The sequence below is a fragment of the Clinocottus analis genome, unplaced genomic scaffold (genome assembly GCF_023055335.1).
Source record: "Clinocottus analis isolate CAN_PGR_092001 unplaced genomic scaffold, fCliAna1.0.p SCAF_5, whole genome shotgun sequence".
Classification (NCBI taxonomy): Eukaryota; Metazoa; Chordata; class Actinopteri; order Perciformes; family Cottidae; genus Clinocottus; species Clinocottus analis.
Genome location: NW_027176207.1, coordinates 19,800,251 through 19,820,250, shown reverse-complemented (window position 1 = coordinate 19,820,250; position 20,000 = coordinate 19,800,251). Strand labels below are relative to the sequence as shown.

The following is a 20,000-nucleotide window of genomic DNA, read 5'->3' as shown; positions in this document are numbered from 1 at the left end:
TTGTTTTTTTTTTAGTGATAACTCATCCACACAGAACATTCAGGATGACCTTGGATCGAGCTGCTGTACCTTTGACCTTGAGCTGAAACCGCCCAAAAACTGGACAAAGAGGCCAACAGCCAAATATTTTAATCCAGCAGTAATAATTCATATTTCAACCGTATTTCCTCTCGGTGCGGGGGCACACAGATGGTTGGCAGAGGACGGCTCTGAGAGAGGGGCGCGGGGGATTTTGGGGCGGGCGGGAATTGAACCATCGACCTGGAGGTGGAGAGACGAGCTCCCCGGTGGCGGCCGCGGCGGCATCGCAGGCCATCTGTTAGCTCGTGCAGGTCCGGAGCGAGGGAAGCGTTTGGCAGAAATGAGCCTTGAACGATTAGCTCTGTCTCAGGTTGTTGTTTTAAATCAGCAATTTAGCTTTTGTAGAGAAACTAGACGGACTTTCTGAAGTATAAAGTGACAAAAAGAGGAGTTTTCTGAGCAGAAGTGCTCAGTTTTCTACCGCAGAAAGAACATTTAATACGTTTTAGATACCACATCACAGCATTGGTATCTCAGCCACATTGGTACTTTTTTGGTTGGTACTTTTTTTTTGGTACTTTTGAACCAAATAATAAATGGTGTTGACCACTTCTACTGGATGAGGATTACACTGTTGACCTCTAAAGATCCCCATCTCTCTTTCAAACACAACAAATCAGTGCATGTTGGTTAAAAAGAGCAAAAGGGAACTCTGGTAGAACCGATATGGATCTTAAAGGACCGACAAATTTTGTCAATTTCATTGTCCTGTGTTTTGTTTCTTCTTTATTTCAGTTGTTTTCTTTTGTCCGTATGCCTTTTTCCTTCCAGACGGTATTGATTGGGAGGAGAGGACTGTCGTTGGTGGGAACGAGTGGCCTCCCTCCCTCCACACTGCAGGATGGACTCCATCACCAACAATGCGCTCGGCCTTCTTTGGGGATTTGGGACCTGGCCAACGGGTTTTTATGGGACGGTGATTAAGCTAACAGTCTGGTCCGGAGTTCAGGCGCAGGTTCACTGTTGTTTACGAACATTAAGGTTGGACGAACTATTCGTAGGACTTTTAAAACACACACACACACACACACACACACACACACACACGATGTAATAAGCTGTGCATTCATTTATGTAGAAAAGAAACAAACTTTACCAAAATAAAACTTGAAACCCGATTTTGTTTTCTTAACCAAACTCTAACATAATAAAACACTGATTTAATGAATTGGACTTTGTTTGGTTCTCTTCTGCTCAAAAGGGAAAATCCCCCCAGATTAATGAATAACCTCGAGTGCGACACTCGAGCCAGACATCTCAACAACAGCTTGTGTACAAAACATAGTTTTTCTTTTGCTTCACCTCGGATTTCTGAGTCTTCAAGGAATTTTGTCTCATGTATTCATCAGGCCAACACTGTGCAGAAAAAGACAGAAAAACACTTAAAGTACTACGAAAGTACTACATTCTTACTTTTGTCTTGTGTTTTTTTGTTGTTGTGTGTTTATTACTGGAGCACTGATGTCGTGTGACAGAATATACACTCATCAACATCGGATAAAGAGAAGCATGTGGGATTAGGGAAAGATGACGACTCCACGGCCGACCGAGCAGCCAAACTGGAGGAGTGAGGGGATGCTAAGCTAACCGAGCTAGGTCCTCAGACCACTGCACCGGTCGCAGGACAATAAGACTTCAGGTCCATCATGGCGTCCTAAATCGAGCCGCACAGGACTCAGGTAGGACAAGAGGAGGTGTTGTGGCCAAATGATCCGCCTGGAGATTTGTTTCTGATGCTGCCGTTTACATTCATTTCGATACAAATGCTTTTTTTTTCTTTTTAAATGCACGACAGGAATGCACTCCTACTCGTCTTACTCGTCTGCTCCTGGAAACCTGGACGCTTCTCATGGTCGCCAACCAGAAACAAGACTCCGTGTTGTCAGACGGAGGTAGAATCCTGTCAGAAAAGACGCCTCCGATTTCACTTTGTCTGAGAAAACGCAGCAGACATCGAGGGTTGCAAAGGAACAGCCCCGCCCTCGGCCACCGGCGTGCGTCTTTCAGTGCTTTCCGAGAGCCCACGCTTCATCTAAAATGCAGGATGTGCCCTTTCAGTCCGATTCCCCCCCGGCCTGAGTCTGAGGAAGGAGGACATTTCCTCGAGACGAGGGACATCAGGTCTGCCCACGAGCTACAGCGCGGTGGCAGAAAGACTGAGGAGGAGGAAGAGGGGCTGCTGGAGGTTCAGGAGGAAATAGAGGAGGGCACGTGGCCCATGAGTGATGTCATTTTAGTCTGTTTTCGAGTCAATTCTACTGACAATGATTGACGGATGAGATCATTCATCGGCCCTCCGCTATACAACTTAACTAGTTTAACGTTATTGCTGCTTTTGTACACTCTCACGAGATGCCTCGTGGTGACCAGACGGCTTCAAGCCCCCCCAAGGAGGAGCTCTGACATCATTAGATAGAGATATTATTCTTGTATTTAGTAGCCAAAAATGTGGAATCAAAACTTCCAGGTCTGTAACGTGACACCGTTGGGCTCAACACATCTGTAAATCAGCAGGTAGATCGTCTGTGGGTAATTGATTGGGTCCTAAAAGTTGACTAATGATAAATTAAAGAGTCATTTCACTTCCTTCGTTCATGTGAATTAGAGCGACAACGAGCAGCCGGGAGGCGGGGCTTAAAGAGCCGCTGGCGCGCTCGCTCCTTAGCGTGCTGCAGGGACGGAGATTGTAACTTCATTCGGAAGGAAAAATAAAAAAAATTACGCCAATATCGCACCAAAATATACCACCATTAAATAAAATAAAACAGATTAGCATGATAATCTCACTGAAACAAACTAGCTCATTAGTTTGAAGCTAATGGACCTCGAATGCTAACAATGCTAACAAGCTGATGTCGAATGGAAACACACACACACCAATTTATTGGAGTTGAAACATCACATATTAAAACGGTTCATGGATTTATCACAACTCTGCATGTAAAGAGAGGAGATTAGGAGAGCCGAGGGATTAAAAGGAGGAGATGACAACCTTGCCATGTACCCTTTTATGGATTATTATCCTTATATATATTATTTAAATACCGGACAATCTGGAGATTGGAGCGCACTGAGCTCCTGGATGCTGTCACAAGAGCAGACTTATTTTACACTTTGTGCATTAAAGCAACCGCAGAAAGAGCGTCCTAGTTCCTAGAGGAAAGGACACATTCAACTATTTCTAAAAAGTTTCGGGCGCTTCCATTAGATGAGTGTGCATGCCTTATTTCAGGTGATATGTATGTTGATGCAATGCCAACGAGGACTGGGAGGAAGTGGGATAAATCCTGAAGGATTCCTGACACACCCATGAAGCGACAAGTCTGATATCATCTGTATCAGTGACGGTGGCTTCATTGCACTCGTGGATGCGGATCGGCAGAGCGGCTACGCGGAGGCTGGAAAAGGTCAGGTTCGTTTCCTGTTCGTGTGACCTTTCGTCCGCAGCAGGAAGTGCAGAGGGAGACGCATCACCGGGACGCACGACCGACGCACAATCATTAGCGAGACACCGAGGACCGCTAGGGAGGGGGGGCAGTGGGGGTTGACAGGTACACGACTGGTAGGAAATCGAGCCGGGGAAGGATCCACCGTCAGCGAGGCGCTTCATTACTTCTTGTTTGAAAGGTAAGAATGGTTGGTTTTTTTGGGAGCAGCTTGTGTTTTTCCAGTCGGAGCGACCTTGAAAGCCTCGAGTTGGTGAACAAAAAATGGCCGACGTCATTAGCGGTTTGTTTTTTTTGCGCCGATTGTGGTGACGTTCGCTGGATATCCGGAGCTTATGAGGCGCCGCCGTAGTTCCACGATCTCACCAGTAAGAGTGAGTACGTCGTAGCGTACAGTTCATGCTTTGTGCTAAGCTAACGATAGCAATCATTCGGTGATTGCCTGGCAGTCACTCCTTACATCTCTACACTCTGGGTTCTTTATATTTTAGTTATAATATAATGTTATTATAATAAAGTACCACATTCAAAATATGTAACGGAGGAAAAGAACATATCAAAGTGAAAGAACTTAATAGTAAATGCCAAGATTTAATAATGTATAAAGCCCCAAAGTGTATTCATGTGTGCACATTTTAATGGTGCAGTCTGAATAAAGTACAGAAAGAATAATATTAAAAAATTTAAACGCGTATTGGAGTACCCACCTGGTAAATGTCTGAGAGGCTGCTGCTCCCCGAGTCGCTGGCGATGCTGCATCCTGATTGGCTGGGAGGCATGTGCATCACCTGCTGGTGGGCGTGGTCTGTTAGGTGCATCTTATTGAGGTCGGCAGGAAGCTGTTTCAGACAGACAGACAGACAGACAGGAAGTGGTAGAAAGATGGAGCGTGAGAAAAAAAAACACAGAGAAGAAGACGTGAGTTTAACGGCGGCAAACACACACACGTACACACAGACACACACACACAGAGCTGCTTCATCAGCCTGAGAGCCAAAGCAGGTTTGGCAGTGTGTGACACGTTATACTCCGACATAATTAACACAAAGAGGATGGAGGTGAAGACACTTCAGACAGCTGTAAACATCCATCCAGGGCTGGAGGTTGATATGATGTCTGATGGATGGAGGAAGCGGGAGGCTTTTATTAATACTTTCTCTGTCCTTGTCTGTTTTATTCAGACGGCTTCCATGTTATTTGTGTGACCAGCCAACGAAGAACATTTAGTTTACTGCCCAAGAATAAAGCGTGAGAATGGGATCCATTCGCTATTTTTGTTATCACTTTTTAAATCGAAAATTGCCTTCAGCTCGTTGTCAAACGCCGAGATCAGACCAAGAAATAGACCGAGACTGAGATCAAACCGAGACTTAGATGGGTTAAGAGACAGACTTGTATTAAAATGTGAAACAGGCAAACCATAGACAATCCTGAAACTGATCCACAGTCACATAAAAACACCCACGCTGTCCTCTTCCTTCACCTCTTCTACTGACATATATACTGTTTACGTGCTCTGCCATTGTTTTCAATAAGCCATGACCGTAATGATGCTAATAAATAAATCAGGCAGTCTAGCGATACCCCTGCAGTTGAGTCCTCTTTGTCCGAGACCAAAACAAGAGTTGGAGACCTTTAACAAGTGGACTCCAGACCCAGACCGGTCTCCAGCTCTAGGTCTGTAGCGATTTGCCTCCACAGCCGGGCGGCTGGGTCGCGTCCCTGTTTCTCGAGCAGGTTTCCAAACGTTCCTGACGTCCAACCTCTCTTATTCTTCCAGTCTTACCAGTTTGGATCGGGGCAGCGCCAGCGTGAGAGAAGAAGTCCTCCTGCGACACCGGGCGGACCGGCAGCACGCCGCCTCCATCGCCGTCCCAGACACTCAGCACACCGACGCAAAGCCCCGCCGAGCCAAACGGGACCTCTGAAGCTAGCTGAGGCTTCCAACATGCAATATTAAAGACGTAGTAGAGTCTCTAATAGGTCTGTCGTACTGTAAGACCCCATCAGCACTTAACCCTCCACCCCCCTGTTCCCCAAACCCACAGGGAAACACAGTACTGAGGGGTGGGTGGGGTCTAAGGAGGTCAATGGCTTGTTCTTAATGTGCGGCACACTGAACTGAACGTACACTGGATTTATTCACTTAAAATTGTTGTTTTTTTGGGATCTCGATTCCACGATTGCGACAACAAGACGATTCAAAGTGCTTCACATGAAACCATTGAAGGCGTCTAAACGAAATGCAAAAGAGAACATTTTAAAAAAAACAGTCAAAAAGCAAAAAATATTGAAGTTTTATTTACATGTTCTTAATGTGTGGACACCTGGATGATTAGCATCGTGCTACGGCAGAAGCTAATGGGGATCCAACAACATCAACCAATAAAAAATACTATTTACCACTTAGAGCACTACATTTACAGCCGGACAGTTTCTCCAAATTCAGTTGTTAAACACAAAATCTAAATGAAGATTTATCCATCAATTGTCTTTTTCAGCATCTTAATGGATCTTCAGTGTAAAAACTACATCGAGTTAGCATCTTTCAACTTTAAAGCTTCTCCGATTTTTACCAATGAAATACGCCACATGCATATTAATGCGTTCACATCGTAATAGTGCTATTTGCAAACACTTTCTAATTTCACAAACGTACTGACTCCCAGATCTCCCACATTAGTTTCAGAGCGACTAAAGGAGTATTTAAGTGAAATCCATTTCCCATTAGGAACGGCAGCGTAATGAATTGTGTGTTTTCACTCATTGAACCGCGAGCGTCGCCTAATCCTCCACTGTTTGTGTTGTTGACTAAAACCACACACGTCTACACAACTAGAATCATCTGCACTCATCCCTGCTGTTGAGCAACACTGTCCACGACTAGTTGCTCGTGTTTGTGCGTGGAGGAAGAGAGGCGGAGCAAGCGAGAGGGGAGGAAGAGCTGGACTGCTAATTTCATCGAAGGTAAAAACGTATTGATTCCAGTGTTGCTGGAGCAGCGATGATGAAGCTCATTTAATGCATTCAGCCAGATCCACGCACAGAGAGATCGAAATGAATGTGTCATGCAGCTGAGTTGACCAGGACACACACACACACACACACACACACACACACACACACACACACACACACAGAGTATGCTGGAGGTCGACCGATTCCTCTGAATGAATCGATGCTGATAGGATCGTTATCGGTGCTCCCTCCATAAATGTACAGGAGACTTTGTGTTTCAGACATTTATATTTTTGATAGTTTTATTTTTTCTTTTCAGAACATAATCCTCCACTTCATGAAAATAAAAAAAACCTCAATGCATCATTCTGCCGGTTTGGAAAATGTGGGTCTTCCCGAGGAAACAGCTGATTTTAGAGCAAGCTAGCGAGTAGTTTTGACCCGTTACTCCCAACAAGAGTTATCCTTGGTATATACAACGTAAAACTGTCAGCTCCTAAAAGGTATCGTCCTCTAAAGCGGACTGAAGAGGATCCTGAAAGGATAAAACGAGGACCCGGAAAGGATAAAAACAAGGCTCTGAAGGGATAAAAACGAAGATCTGAAAGAATAAAACGAGAACCCAAAATGATAAGAAACAAGGACACGGAAAGGATAAAAACGAGGACTCAGAAACGATAAAAACGAGGACCCGAAAAGGATAAAACTAGGATCCTGAAACGATAAAAACGTGGACCCGAAAAGGATAAAAACGAGGACCCGGAAACGATAAAAATGAGGACCCGGAAACGATAAAAACGAGGACCCGGAAACGATAAAAACGAGGACCCTGGAAGGATGAAATTAGGATCCGGAAAGGATAAAAACGAGGACCCATAAAGCCCCGAGAGGATAAAAAAAGAGGATCCAAGATGAAACAACCAGACCTTCATCTTGTTAGGATCATAGATAAAACTTTTCTATTAGCTGTGAGTCTGATTCTGATATTTGCGAACAAGAACTGCGATAAGGAAGAGCTCGTAAACCAAGCAGGGAATAAGGACGTAATGGAAAAGGATGACATTTTGGGTAAGACCTTTTCAGACACATTAAATGTGACATCGCCGGCTCCATCTCGCTGTTACAGCGTTGACATTTTGTCATCCAGACAGTTCGAGATGTGAACATCAAGCGTTTCCTGTTCTCTCGCAGGCGAGAATCACTGACTACATCATTTTGCGCACGCTTACTTTGTTGGATTTATTTCCTAATTTAAAGACTTCAGGGATGAGATTGCGGTTAGAAAACGAGAAGAGGAAGGTCCTTAAAGAGAGGAAGGTCCTTAAAAATGTGTGTTTTGGAGGTATGAAAACAGACAGACGGAGTTAATGAGTTTCTGCGAGTGTGTGAGGGAGGGAAGGATGGGTGAATAATTGTGGCGGTCTCGTGGCTCCCATTCACACCACAGACTTAATCCTGCTCTAATCCTACTCTTTCCCACTCCCAGCAGGCTAAGCCGAGGGGGGAAGGTCGAGGGGGTTTAAGGGGTCTCCCATTCTCCTCATGCATTAAGTATGAGAGCGACGAGATTAAATATGAATGTGTGGAGGCTCCTTCAGCTGTACAATTCCATCATGTCAACGAGAGGGCACAGCCCGAAGCTCTAAATGTTGTGTCGCAGTCAAACGGACCGAGCTTTCGTGACCCCGATCCCTTCCAGAGTCTAGAGATGTGAACCCATCATCTGTTGATAATATAAACCGGAAAAGATTCAAGCCAACAAAGATGCTGAGGAGCTCCACGAGGATCCAGCCTGACGCTGTCACGACATCAAGTCCTCACCACAGACCAGAAGAAGGGGCTACGCTACGGTTTGAAGCCGTCAGTCCGTCATTTCGGCCATCTTTGTTTCTGTTTGTGATGTTTGAGGGGGAGGAGCCAAGTACAACCGAACAATGGACAATGAAAAGGACATTCCTCGGTCGAACAACATTTTTACAATTAACTTTCATGAACTGAAAACACACCGTGAAAAGGGTTAAAGTTGTAAAACAAAGACATGGACATGAAACTGTCAATCACAGTAATAACCCCGCCCTAAAGCATATCCTGCTATAAGGTCTATTTGACTCTAAAATGAGGGAATAAATCAAGAGAGAAGTAGAGTCATTTTCTCATAGACTTCTATACAACCAGAGGAGTCTCCCCTGGAGGACATTGGAGAGAATGCAGCTTTAAGACAAGGGATGTCATATAGTTCATAGCAGCATACCACCCATCCATCAATAATGGAAAATATGCTAATGACCATATGAATGGCCAATCGGCAGGTTTTTTATTAATTTATTTTTTTGCCTTATTTGTCTTTCCAACTCAATTCCTTGAAGCAAAACCAGTCAAAACATGTCGTCTTCTGTTTTCTTTCTTCTATAAACCCGAGCTCTGCTTCACTTACTGCATCCAATCTTAACAATGAGATTAACTGGCCGAGGGCCTGAGTGCTCTGTTCACTTCCTCAATGATAAAAACGGGCTATAAAAGACCAGACCGGCCATTTGGCCACACGGACCAGAGACCGGTGTTCCCCAAAGGCATTCGAGCGCCGGCATAATCTTCCCAACATGGGAGGTCAAGATGTTTTTTCGGGAAACCCTGGAAGACATTAATGGACGGCGCTGCGTCTGGCCGGCATTGCGGTCTGGAAATTGTTTGGTTGACGGTCCCAGAAGGGGCCACGCCATTAAAACACATTCCCAAACACGGCTGCTACTTCACCTCGAATCAGGCTTTTCATTAACTGTCCACTTCATCGCTTTCCGAGCCAACATTGTTGAAGCGCAGCCTTCGTTAGGATGCAGAGATCCCATTAATGACTTAACGGCAGGACACACCTGAGACTCCACTAAACCTCCGCTAATCGCGGAGAAAGAGAGACGTCTGCGCAGAAAAAACCAGACCGGCTAATAGGAGGATAAGTGGGAGTATTCATCAAAAGGAGACGCGGCGTGACGGAGACGTGCGCAACGAGACAAAGAGGAACCGGAGAAAGAGCGAGGAACGACGACGTCATCATAAATAACGGAGAGGAGTCGTTAAAGAACAATGTGGCGGCGCTGATGGATCCCGATGAGGGTTAATGATCAAAGCCGGTTTCACGACGACACAAACAAAGCTCCGTGGGTTTTGAGAGACAATGCATGCATGTGTTTGGATCCAAACCTATTTGGAGGTCGTCCATGTTGCTGGTGATCACCGATGTACTAAAAGGTCTAAACACTCTCCATTAAAACGACAATTTCCTCAAGTAATACCCAACTATAAAAGCTTATGATGCCCGATTAACGCTCATTCATGAATCACCCGCGAGGAGAGTTCCCTCCGTCTACTGACTGATGACGCGCAAAGGCTGCAAGCGCTCGGCTTCACTGCTCGTAACATCCCAGCTGAGTAAATACGACCCCGGCGATGGACGGAGAGGTCACCGGCGGGGTGGAGGGAGGCCGGCCCGCGGATGTCAGCTGAGACAAACTACCTTCAGATGAGGAGGAGGACCACGAACACACAGACAACATGATGAACTGTGTTAAAGAGCTGGTATTCGTATGGTTGTTTAACGTCATTCTGATGCTGGAGTAGGTTTTTGTAGTACAGTTTTGATATTTAGCTGTTGGTACGGACATTTCATGTCACGATTCTCTTTATTATGATTCACGATGTTATCCAAATGAATCATTTAAATATATAAAATCCCTTTAAGTTTAGGTAAAGAAATATAAGTTTGTTTTGCGTCACAGATACGCGTCTCTCTTTTGGGTGAAATCTTAAATAAAGACAAAAGGACATTGTGTAATTGTCTCTGTTCTATGGAAACCCATTTCCGCCACAAAAAAAAAAAAAAAAAATTAGGATAAAAAATAAAAATAAAATGAAGACTAAAAAAATAAAAAAATAAATTAGGAAAAATAAAATAAAAAATGAATCTCCTTTTTTCCCCCTTTGCCTTTTTTCAAGTCAATAAAAAAAAAAGGTGATTAATTTCAACAACAAAAAAATTTTGCCCCTATTTTTTTTTTCTTGGTCCTAATTTTTCTTTGGGGGGGGTCACAATTTCTTTTTTTGGGGGCGGGGGGGGGGGGGGGGGCTTAATATACATATATTATTTGGGGTCCTAATTTTTATTTTTTTGTGTGGCGGAAATTCCATCCTGTTGTAACTTTTATGTTCAGACTATTTCTCACATCATGCTGGACAGCTTTTCCAAAAATCCTCCGCAATATTCCCAATTATCACAATGATGGAAATTCACAACAATCAACTTTTTTGCGCGATTCTTTACACTCCACGTCGTCCTAATCCGAGCCAAACTAAGTTTGTTTCAACGCAACTACACTTTCAAATCGACACATCAGAGAAAAGGGCACTAAATGCTTTTTAACTACGTATTTACAGCGTAATTGCACATCAAACCCGAGCTGTTAACGCGTGTCTTCCCTCATAATGTTTGTTCCACCAGCGACCACAAACACAAGTCCTCCTCGGAGCGAAGACGCCCTCCTTTGATGTAACTTGACTTCATGTCTCCATCGTTCTCCTGCTCCCGCCGCCTCCTTCTGACCGCCCTCCCACTCTCCGCTTTGATCGTCTTGCTAATTAACTCCGTCTGCAGTCAGCCTCCATGTCCCCGTCCGGCCTCACTCGCCGCCACCGGCATCCCTCCCAGTCTAAATGTATATTTTTTTGCATTTATTTTACACCACCCGACTGGATCAAACCCTCGTTTCTGCTCCCGCACATGCAACCCTGCATCAAAGTGAGCAGAGGAGTGAAATGGCTGCAGGTGTAGCCCAGTATAGGATAGGTAGAGGTAGAGGTATAGGTAGAGGTATAGGTATGAGGTAGAGGTATAAGTATAGGATAGGTAGAGGTATAGGATAGGTAGAGGTATAGGTATAGTTAGAGGTATAGAATAGGTAGAGGTATAGGTAGAAGGTAGCGGTAGAAGTACAGGATAGGTAGAGGTAGAAGGTAGAGGTATAGGATAGGTAGAGGTATAGGTATAGTTAGAGGTATAGAATAGGTAGAGGTATAGGATAGGTAGAGGTATAGGTATAGTTAGAGGTATAGAATAGGTAGAGGTATAGGTAGAAGGTAGCGGTAGAAGTACAGGATAGGTAGAGGTAGAAGGTAGAGGTATGAGGTAAAGGTGTGAGGTATAGGTAGAATTAGAAGTATAGGTAGAAGTAGAAGTAGAGGTAGAAGAATAGGTAGAGGTCTAGGTATAGGTATAGGTAGAGGTAGTAGAAGAGGTATAGGCAGAGGTATAGGTAGAAGTATAGGTAGGGGTAGAGGTAGAAGAATAGGTAGAGGGAGAAGTAGAGGTATAAGTAGAGGTAAAAGTAGAAGTACAGGTAGAGGTAGAGACCGGCCAGGTGAGAACATCAGCACGGCCGTCTGGATCGACTGCAGCTGCAGATTTAAACCTCTGCAGCGCTGCTCTGATCAACGGAGGCCACTCCCAACTCGGTACGAAGGGGGGATGTGTCGCAATACATACCAGGAGGAGAACACACACACACACACACACTCATATTCATGCACAGCTGTGCCTCCGTTAACACACAATCACGCCAACCCTGCAGACACACACACACACACACAGAAAGAGAGCCCGTGAACATACACTGAGCTCACTCTATCACTGGAAAGTTCACAGACTGTTGAATTAAGAGACAGCGACGGGGAGACGGGTGATGGAGTGAATATGACGGAGTGTGAGAGCGAGGGAAGGACCGAGAGAGAGAGAGAGAGAGAGAGAGAGAGAGAGAGAGAGAGAGAGAGAGAGCTTATAATGAAGATAGGACTGACAGTGAGAGGTGGAATGAGGGTGAAGTGAAAGGGAGGGAAAAGATGAAGATAAAAAGTCTCAAATATTCTGTTAAAAAAATCCAATTCTAGGTTCAGACTACCACATCTCTGGCACCATGCCAGTGTGTGTGTGTGTGTGTGTGTGTGTGTGTGTGTGTGCCAGCTGAGGGAAAGGAGAGACGTAATGAATTGAGGCTCGAATTGGAGGTGACAACTGCAAAGGCAGAGAAAGAAGAGAGAGAGAGAGAGAGAGAGAGAGAGCTTATAATGAAGATAGGACTGACAGTGAGAGGTGGAATGAGGGTGAAGTGAAAGGGAGGGAAAAGATGAAGATAAAAAGTCTCAAATATTCTGTTAAAAAAATCCAATTCTAGGTTCAGACTACCACATCTCTGGCACCATGCCAGTGTGTGTGTGTGTGTGTGTGTGTGTGTGTGTGTGTGCCAGCTGAGGGAAAGGAGAGACGTAATGAATTGAGGCTCGAATTGGAGGTGACAACTGCAAAGGCAGAGAAAGAAGAGAGAGAGAGAGAGAGAGAGAGAGAGAGAGAGAGAGAGAGAGAGAGAGAGAGAGAGAGAGAGAGAGAGACATACAGTGGGAGGGTGCTGCATGAAGACTATATGTGCATAGACAAAAACATTAATTCAAACACATGCGCTCGCTCCATCCCACCCTCCATCTCTCCCTCCCTCCCTTTTTTGGTGCATCTCCAACCAGCCCTACTTTGTAAAAAGTGGCTCTTCGTTGCAGTAAAAACTGGATTTTCAGACTAAAGTGCTCTGGATTGGAAGATTGCTTGTCTTACTTCAGCATTAAAATATGATTTTATGCTGGACTGCAAATAAAGATCATAGTTAGAGGAATAAACACTGCTCTGCTGACTTAATAAGACACAAATAAGACAAATAAGTGCTAATAAAACAACATTTTTTTACCGCGGCATCTTGGATTTCAGTTCTAATGCAAAGTTCAGACTTCCCAGTTTGAAGCGTTGCATTTTGGGAAGTGTAGGAGCCGCAGGTGTTTTGAATGCGACTACTACTCAGGACTAAAAGTCAGATTATCTCAGCCTCTTGGGCTTTTATTTTGAAAATTTGTTACAATATCCATTCCCCACAAAGCCGCACAGCATTATGGGGGAGCAACGCTGAATCTTTGGAGTTCCTGTTTAAGAGCAAGTTAAAAAGAGAGACAATAGATACTGTTTGGAAACTATGTATATATATTTAAAAAAAAGCTATAAAAGTCTATATTTAGTGAGTTCCTCGACACAAAGTTTGAGCAGCGACTGAAACGCAACTTAAACTCCACAATATTGACACAAATTCTGTTATTGTTGCATATTAAATATAAACTTTCTCTACGGGTTTATCTCAGCAACATTATGCTCAAATGTTTTGGAAGACATGAAGGGATTCGGCAAAGCAACGCATCACCTAGAAATATCTGTAAAACACGTTAATCTCAGCTTCCTGTGATCTCCTCATGGTTCTGCGAGGGTCAGCGTTCATTGGAGGCCGGACCGGACAGACGGCGTAACTGGCGAGCCTCCTCGTCGGGTAAACAGCCGTCAGCTGGCAGCTCTCGCACGGCGCCGAGCCGGCGCTGTGACAGACGGGGATGCTGAATGGCGCTGTCACCAACACGGCCCGAGGCCCGTGACTTTTGCCCCAGTTGTCTGGGAGTGACGGAGGAGAGGGATGCAGAGAGGGGAGAGACGCTCAGGGGGGAGAGAGAAGGGAGAAAGGAGGGAGATGTGCACGACCGCATCTTAAAGACACAACCTTTCACCGGCTTTCTGTTAATTTCTGAAAAAAAACGTTCTCATTTCAGAGCTTTTCCAGGAATCTCGTGACCCCGATCATCCAAAAATGGCGTCCGAAGAAGCCGATTCAGTTTGTTCAAGAAAAGAAGACATGATCGCGGGTTTCCCAGCAAAAGGATGAGCTTAAACAGCAGTGATCGTGCTGTTGATCGCGCTAAGGCTGCAACCAACAGCTTGTTTTCGTCGGCTTCATCCTTCCCGATGAGGCGATTAGTTGTTGGGCATAAAAAAAAACTTTGGAAAATGTAGAGAAATGTCGTACATCCGTGATACCCCGAAGCCCAAAGATGGCCGCCTCAAAAGTCTCAAGAGACATTCAGTTTTACTGTCACAGAAAACCAAAGAAACACGAAGATATTCACATTTTTAAAGAGCTAGAATGTAAGAATGTAGTCTTGATGCTAAAGCCTCTTCAGTCTCAAGTCTTTGAAGTCCTAAATAAAGGACATCGAGTCCTGAACAAGTCGTTATCTGCTCTGCTGCTGCTGGCGCACACGGACAAACCTTTCCCTCGCGCACCGTGACGTCGTAGTTCATTAGATATTACAGAAACCAGGAAAGTCTGGAGTTTCCTGGCCGCTGGAGGCTCGTAATTGACTGAGCGCGCTCGCTCATCAAGTCCTCCAGCCTGCTGCTGGTGATCAGGGTCAGCACCCGCAGAGTCCAGTGTTCTCCTCTGGAGGACTGCAGGAGTCACAGCCGGCCTCCAGTTGTTAGCGAGGGTTAAGTGTGTGTGCGTGTGTGTGTGTGTGTGTGTGTGTAACCTGCAGTTGCTGTGAAGCAGTGGGTAAATGTTCCTGAAAGGAATATTCTTCTCTTTGTGAGTTTTCTACCGTTGAAAAACAAGATGGAGTCAATCAAGTGTTCTTCTATTTCCTGCCCTCCATCTTGTTTTCTCCCCTCGTTCGTCCTCCTGTTACAGTACCAACTATCCCTCCATCAGTTTCACATCCATTTCCTGTCCAACATGTCATCACTTCATCATGGTGTGCTATTGTCAATAATTGGCATCCAGATTCTTGAGTTATGGTTTCAAAAAGCAGTGTTTCGTCCAATTTATAATCATTAAAAACCTCGAGTCCAGTTGGAAGTTCCTTCACAGCGTTGCAGAGATATCACGAGAACGGGGGGGGGTGGGGAGGGGACGTTTGTACACATGTGAGGACGGACAGAGGGAAGCACGGACGGAAAACCCCAAAATATTATGAAGTGGAGGGAAAATATAACAGATGTGTAATAGAACCAACTCGATCCTGTACACTATCAACTCTTTCTTTTGTTCTATGTTTGTCTGTGTGTGTGTGTGTGTGTGTGTGTGTGTGTGTGCGTGTGTGTTACAGGAAGCCGCGAGGCGTCTCTGTCTGGGTCCCTGAGGAAGGTGGGCCACGGCCAGGTCTGCCGGATATGGAAGGGAAGGCTGAACACTTGGCTTTAATACTGACAAAACTACTTGTGCGCGCACACACACACACACACACACACACACACACACACACACACACTCACACACTCAAACACACACAAACTCACTCACTACCTCCTGGCTCCCCTCCGCTAACAGATGCTTGCTGCACACTACTTCACACGTACAAAACACTGAACAAGCACACACACGCACGCATGCACACGCATGCACACGCAGACACACAAACACACACTACAGGTCGACCCAGAGGCCGGTGTGGAGGGGCGGCCCCCACCTTGTTTGTGTTAGCGTTGGCCTCGCTCGCCTCCGCCCAGACTTCAGGCCCGTCGGCCGGACAGGAAATTAAACGTCGCTTCCTGAACTCTCAACATTTATCAAGACTTTTTTTATTATTATTATTATTATTTTCTTCCTCAGAGCCTCAGAACTATTTTTTTGACACTAGTTCGGTTTGAACAAAGCGATTCTTCTTCTTCTTCCCGTCAGCGGGTTTTAATTCCTAACGGTTTGGCAGCTTTTTGGTGTGAATGTTCTGACAGACTGCAGATGAGCCTCCGTGTCTGACACGCGTGTGAATATTCATCAGGAACACGGTTTAATAAACAGTCGAAAGCAGAGAAAAAAAATGATGTGTTTTTATCTCCACTGAAGCAAACGTTTGTTTGTCGGTCTGTGCCTTTCTGCCTTTTAAATAAAGAATAATACATTGGCAGATTAATCGGGTTTCATATTCTTTTTTAACCATCCTTCTGCCCGATAACACACAGAAATCACACAATGCCCCTCCTGTCGCTCCTCTCTCTCTCTCTCTATGTTTTTTCTCTCTTTCTCTCTCACAAAAATTCCCAAACGCCATCGCCCTCCATCACGTCTTGTATTTATAAACGCCCTTGAAAATTATCCAGGAAAGGCTCTAGGGGGGGGACGGGGATCAATATCAGTGAGGTAATGGGAGCGAGAGAAATTTAGGGGCGGGGGGGGAGGGGGGTTGAAATATCAGCGCATGGATGTGTGTGTGTGTGCGTGTGTGTGTGCGTACGGGCGGGAGTTGCAGCTCGTATCTGACAGAGGACACGTATCATGTTCAATGTGTGTGTTTTATGATGATGTCGTCACCGTTGCAGCGTGCGTTTGATGCATTTGTGGGCGTTTGAACTGCGTGCAGCAAGGTCAAGGGTCACGTGCACGGGGGCGCACGTGTACAGACATTGCGTGTGTGTGCATGTGTGTGTGTGTGTGTGTGTGTGTGCGCACAAAGGCTGGAGTGTGTCTCCACTCGATCCTCGAGATCAGCGGTGAAAAAAAGTGCAAAAAAAGGAAATAAATGAGTCAAAGAACGACCAACAGTTTACCCTTGATTAATAATTATTGTTATTAATTGTGTATTGACTGGCCGACGTCCCATACAGGTCATTTTATTGCGATACAGCGTATTTATATATAGATTTTTTAATTTTTTTAAATTTTGAAACGATCACATGATAATGCATTTTTGTTTGTGTAAATTTATTTAATTAAAAAAATGTAAAGTAATTGTTTATTTAATTGAGAACTTAAGTGCAAAATGAGCATAAATGTGTTCAAAAGTGTATAATTATAATCAGATGAAGACGCTTTGATCAAGTATAATTCTTGTCATTTGAGATATCACAATTTTTCGTGAGTGTCTACATGTGATGTCATCACAAAAAGAAAAAAAGACACCAACAAGAAGCAAAAATGCATTCAGGGACCTCATGAATCATAAATTGGACCTCACTTATACATAAGTCATGAATATTGTTTTAAAGGCGTGTGGTGTTTGTGACGCAACAACCTCTGTTGTGTTGTGTCCAAGAAATGCAAATAAAAAACGACACTTTTATCAACAATGCATGTTTTTGTTGAGAAGATTTATGAGTTATGGGAGGTGAGTCGGGCTCGGCCGGCCTAATGCAACCCGCATCGATCTTTATCACCCCGACTTCCTGTACATACGATATCCAAGACCTCCCTCGGCCTGCTAAAAGCCCTCTCTCTCTCTCTATTGTTGCCTCTCGCTCTGATTCCCTCTTCCTCGCTCTCTCTCTCTCCCTCTCTCTCTCCACCCCCCCCTCATCTCTCTGGGCTCAGAGGCCTCATTACCTCGACACCCGGTGTGATTCCCGTCTGGCCGTCAATCCGCCTTCTGTGGTCTCGAGGTCAAAGTTACATCACCTGCCTAAAGGTCGTCTCCCCCTCCCCCTCCCCCTCTCCCTCTCCCTCTCTTTCTCTCTCTCTCTGCACCAAAGTGGTGTCCGTCAACATGTTCAGGTGCCGGGTGGAGCCGCGCTGCAACGATCTAAAACTCCTTTAACGGCGCCGGCGGCCTCCGATCCGCCGACCCGGCGATGCAGAGGACTGCAGCGCAAAGTGCCTTTAAAGACGAACAGCTGCTCTGAGTGCAACCTGTTGCCTGCAGCCATGTTTTTATATATATATATAAAAAGCAAATATTATCGGGATGCCGAGGCTATCGACCCTCAAAAGGAGTTCACTTCCTTCTGCTTTGTTTGCAATGTTACTGCAACAATCAGTACGATGGACCTCTGCTCTTTGCAACGTCTTGTTCCTCTCAAGTAATCCGGCTAACGTAGGAGATTGAGGTTTAGAAGTAATTATGTTTTAGACATTGCACATGTGCACATTGCAGAATGAACATAAAGGTTTTTTTTTCCAGCCATTTGGAAGCAAATTAAACCCGTTGGATGTCACCATCATTTCTTTTTTTTTGCTCCTTTAATTAAACCGGAGCATTCACCTCATTTTCTCTGTGGATTGATATCAGTTTGGTAATTACTGGAGGTTGACGTCTTCATCCCTCATCTCAACTTGTAGCTTCCTGAAGAAGAAGTTTCTCATCAGAACTCGGAGAGTACGACGGGTCAATACACTGAACTGAGGAATAATTACTCTCCTCGCTCCACTCAGTCCAGGTTCAGCAGTTTAATGTCTGACGTGATGATGAAAAGGGAGTCCAGCGGCTGCAGCTTGAATCAAATATATCTATATATAATATATGTAACACACATGTTCTCTCATTTAAATGCACTTTGCATGTTTTAAAAAACAATGTCACCGGCTCTTCAGTTTAAAAGCACTGCGTAATCACGCAAAAGGTTTGAAATCAGTGAAAAAAGCCGACTTTGAATCCACTTTTTAAAGTTTCCTCGTTGCGCAACAGTAGCGAGAGTACAGAGACCGGCGTGCAGAGGAAGCGCAGAGCGTCTGGAGGGTAATGCGGGCGCCGCTTGGTGCATGAACAGAGCGCCAAAGGTTGGACGTGAGGATGCAGATGGTTCTAGAAGGAGTTGGCAATGATTTATAAGACAGGAAGCGAGCGGATGAGTGAGGATGCAGCAACAGCAGCATCAGGCTGGCAGCAGCAGCAGCAACAACAACAACAGGCCCCATTATTGATGCTTAAATAATAGATGGCGCAGAAAGAAGGAGGGAGACGAAGTAGTGGAGGATAGAGGAAGATCTTCACTAAAAATGGAAAGGAGAGAGAGACCAAGGGAAAGAAAGAGGGAGGGAAACAACTAAACCACAGAAGAAGACACAGGAACATCTTGACAAGTCTTTTCGGCAGCGTGGACGGGATTTAAAGGGCCAGTTCACCCATAAACACGACGCAGTAGAACAATAAAAAAGACGTAGAAACCCTCTGCAAGGCAGCGGCCCACTGCTTCCTTTAGAGACTTCTTCTTCTTCTTCTTTAAAGCCCCGAGTTGTTTATTGGAGATGCAAATAAATCTGGGCCTCATAAAGCGCTCAGTGCGTCAGGAGCAGAAGGCCCCACAGAGCAGCTCCTACTGGCCTACATTTCCCCGGCTGTCATCTGACGCCAACTTTATAAACCAAAAAAAAAACAAAGATGGCGGCGGCCAAAACCCCCCGCCGAGGCTTTTGAAGGCGGCGGTCCACAAACAAACTGGGAGGGGAGGGCGACGTCACCATGAACTCCGTATTTACGCGTCTGTAGTTACGACAAAAGAGAAAGTGCCGAAATGGCAAAATAAACTGTTTGCTTTTCCGTGGCAGTTCAGCCGGGAGGGTTGTCGAGCGCCGCTGTAGTAAACAAGGCAGTAAAAAGCCGGTCGGCGGCGGCAGATTCCCTGCAGAGACGTAAAACTAAGTGATTCTCATGAATCAAAACAACAACGCGCTCGCTCTCTCGCTGCTGCTTTTCTGCTTTTTTTTCTGACTGGTTGACTCGTCGGAGAAACGAGGAGGAAAGGTATGAACTGTAGATCCTTCAAGAGGAAGTCACAAACATACAGCCCTCCAAAACACCTCAGAAGAGACTTCTAGAGAAAGTAATTGCCTGCTATTCTGAGCAAAAGACGCAAAAGTGCGTCTTTCTACCCTTCCTATCTTTCGCCTGCAGGATGTCTCTTCG

The 20,000-nt window shown here is 45.1% G+C and overlaps 1 protein-coding gene across 9 annotated transcripts in view; it reads right to left on the bottom strand.

Moving 5' to 3' along the window:
• The window catches only part of rapgef6 (Rap guanine nucleotide exchange factor (GEF) 6), a 106,792-nt gene that overhangs the window by 32,506 nt on the left and 54,286 nt on the right, over nucleotides 1–20,000 (bottom strand). For 5 of the 9 annotated variants that reach the window (XM_068600426.1, XM_068600430.1, XM_068600428.1 and 2 more), the window contains 2 exons: nucleotides 4,235–4,366; nucleotides 1,384–1,437 (listed from right to left, as the gene is read on the bottom strand). In XM_068600426.1, coding sequence (XP_068456527.1) covers nucleotides 1,384–1,437; nucleotides 4,235–4,366 — 186 coding nt within the window. The remainder of the gene's footprint in view (nucleotides 1–1,383; nucleotides 1,438–4,234; nucleotides 4,367–20,000) is intronic. The other 4 variants (XM_068600429.1, XM_068600432.1, XM_068600431.1 and 1 more) reach the window with 1 other exon arrangement.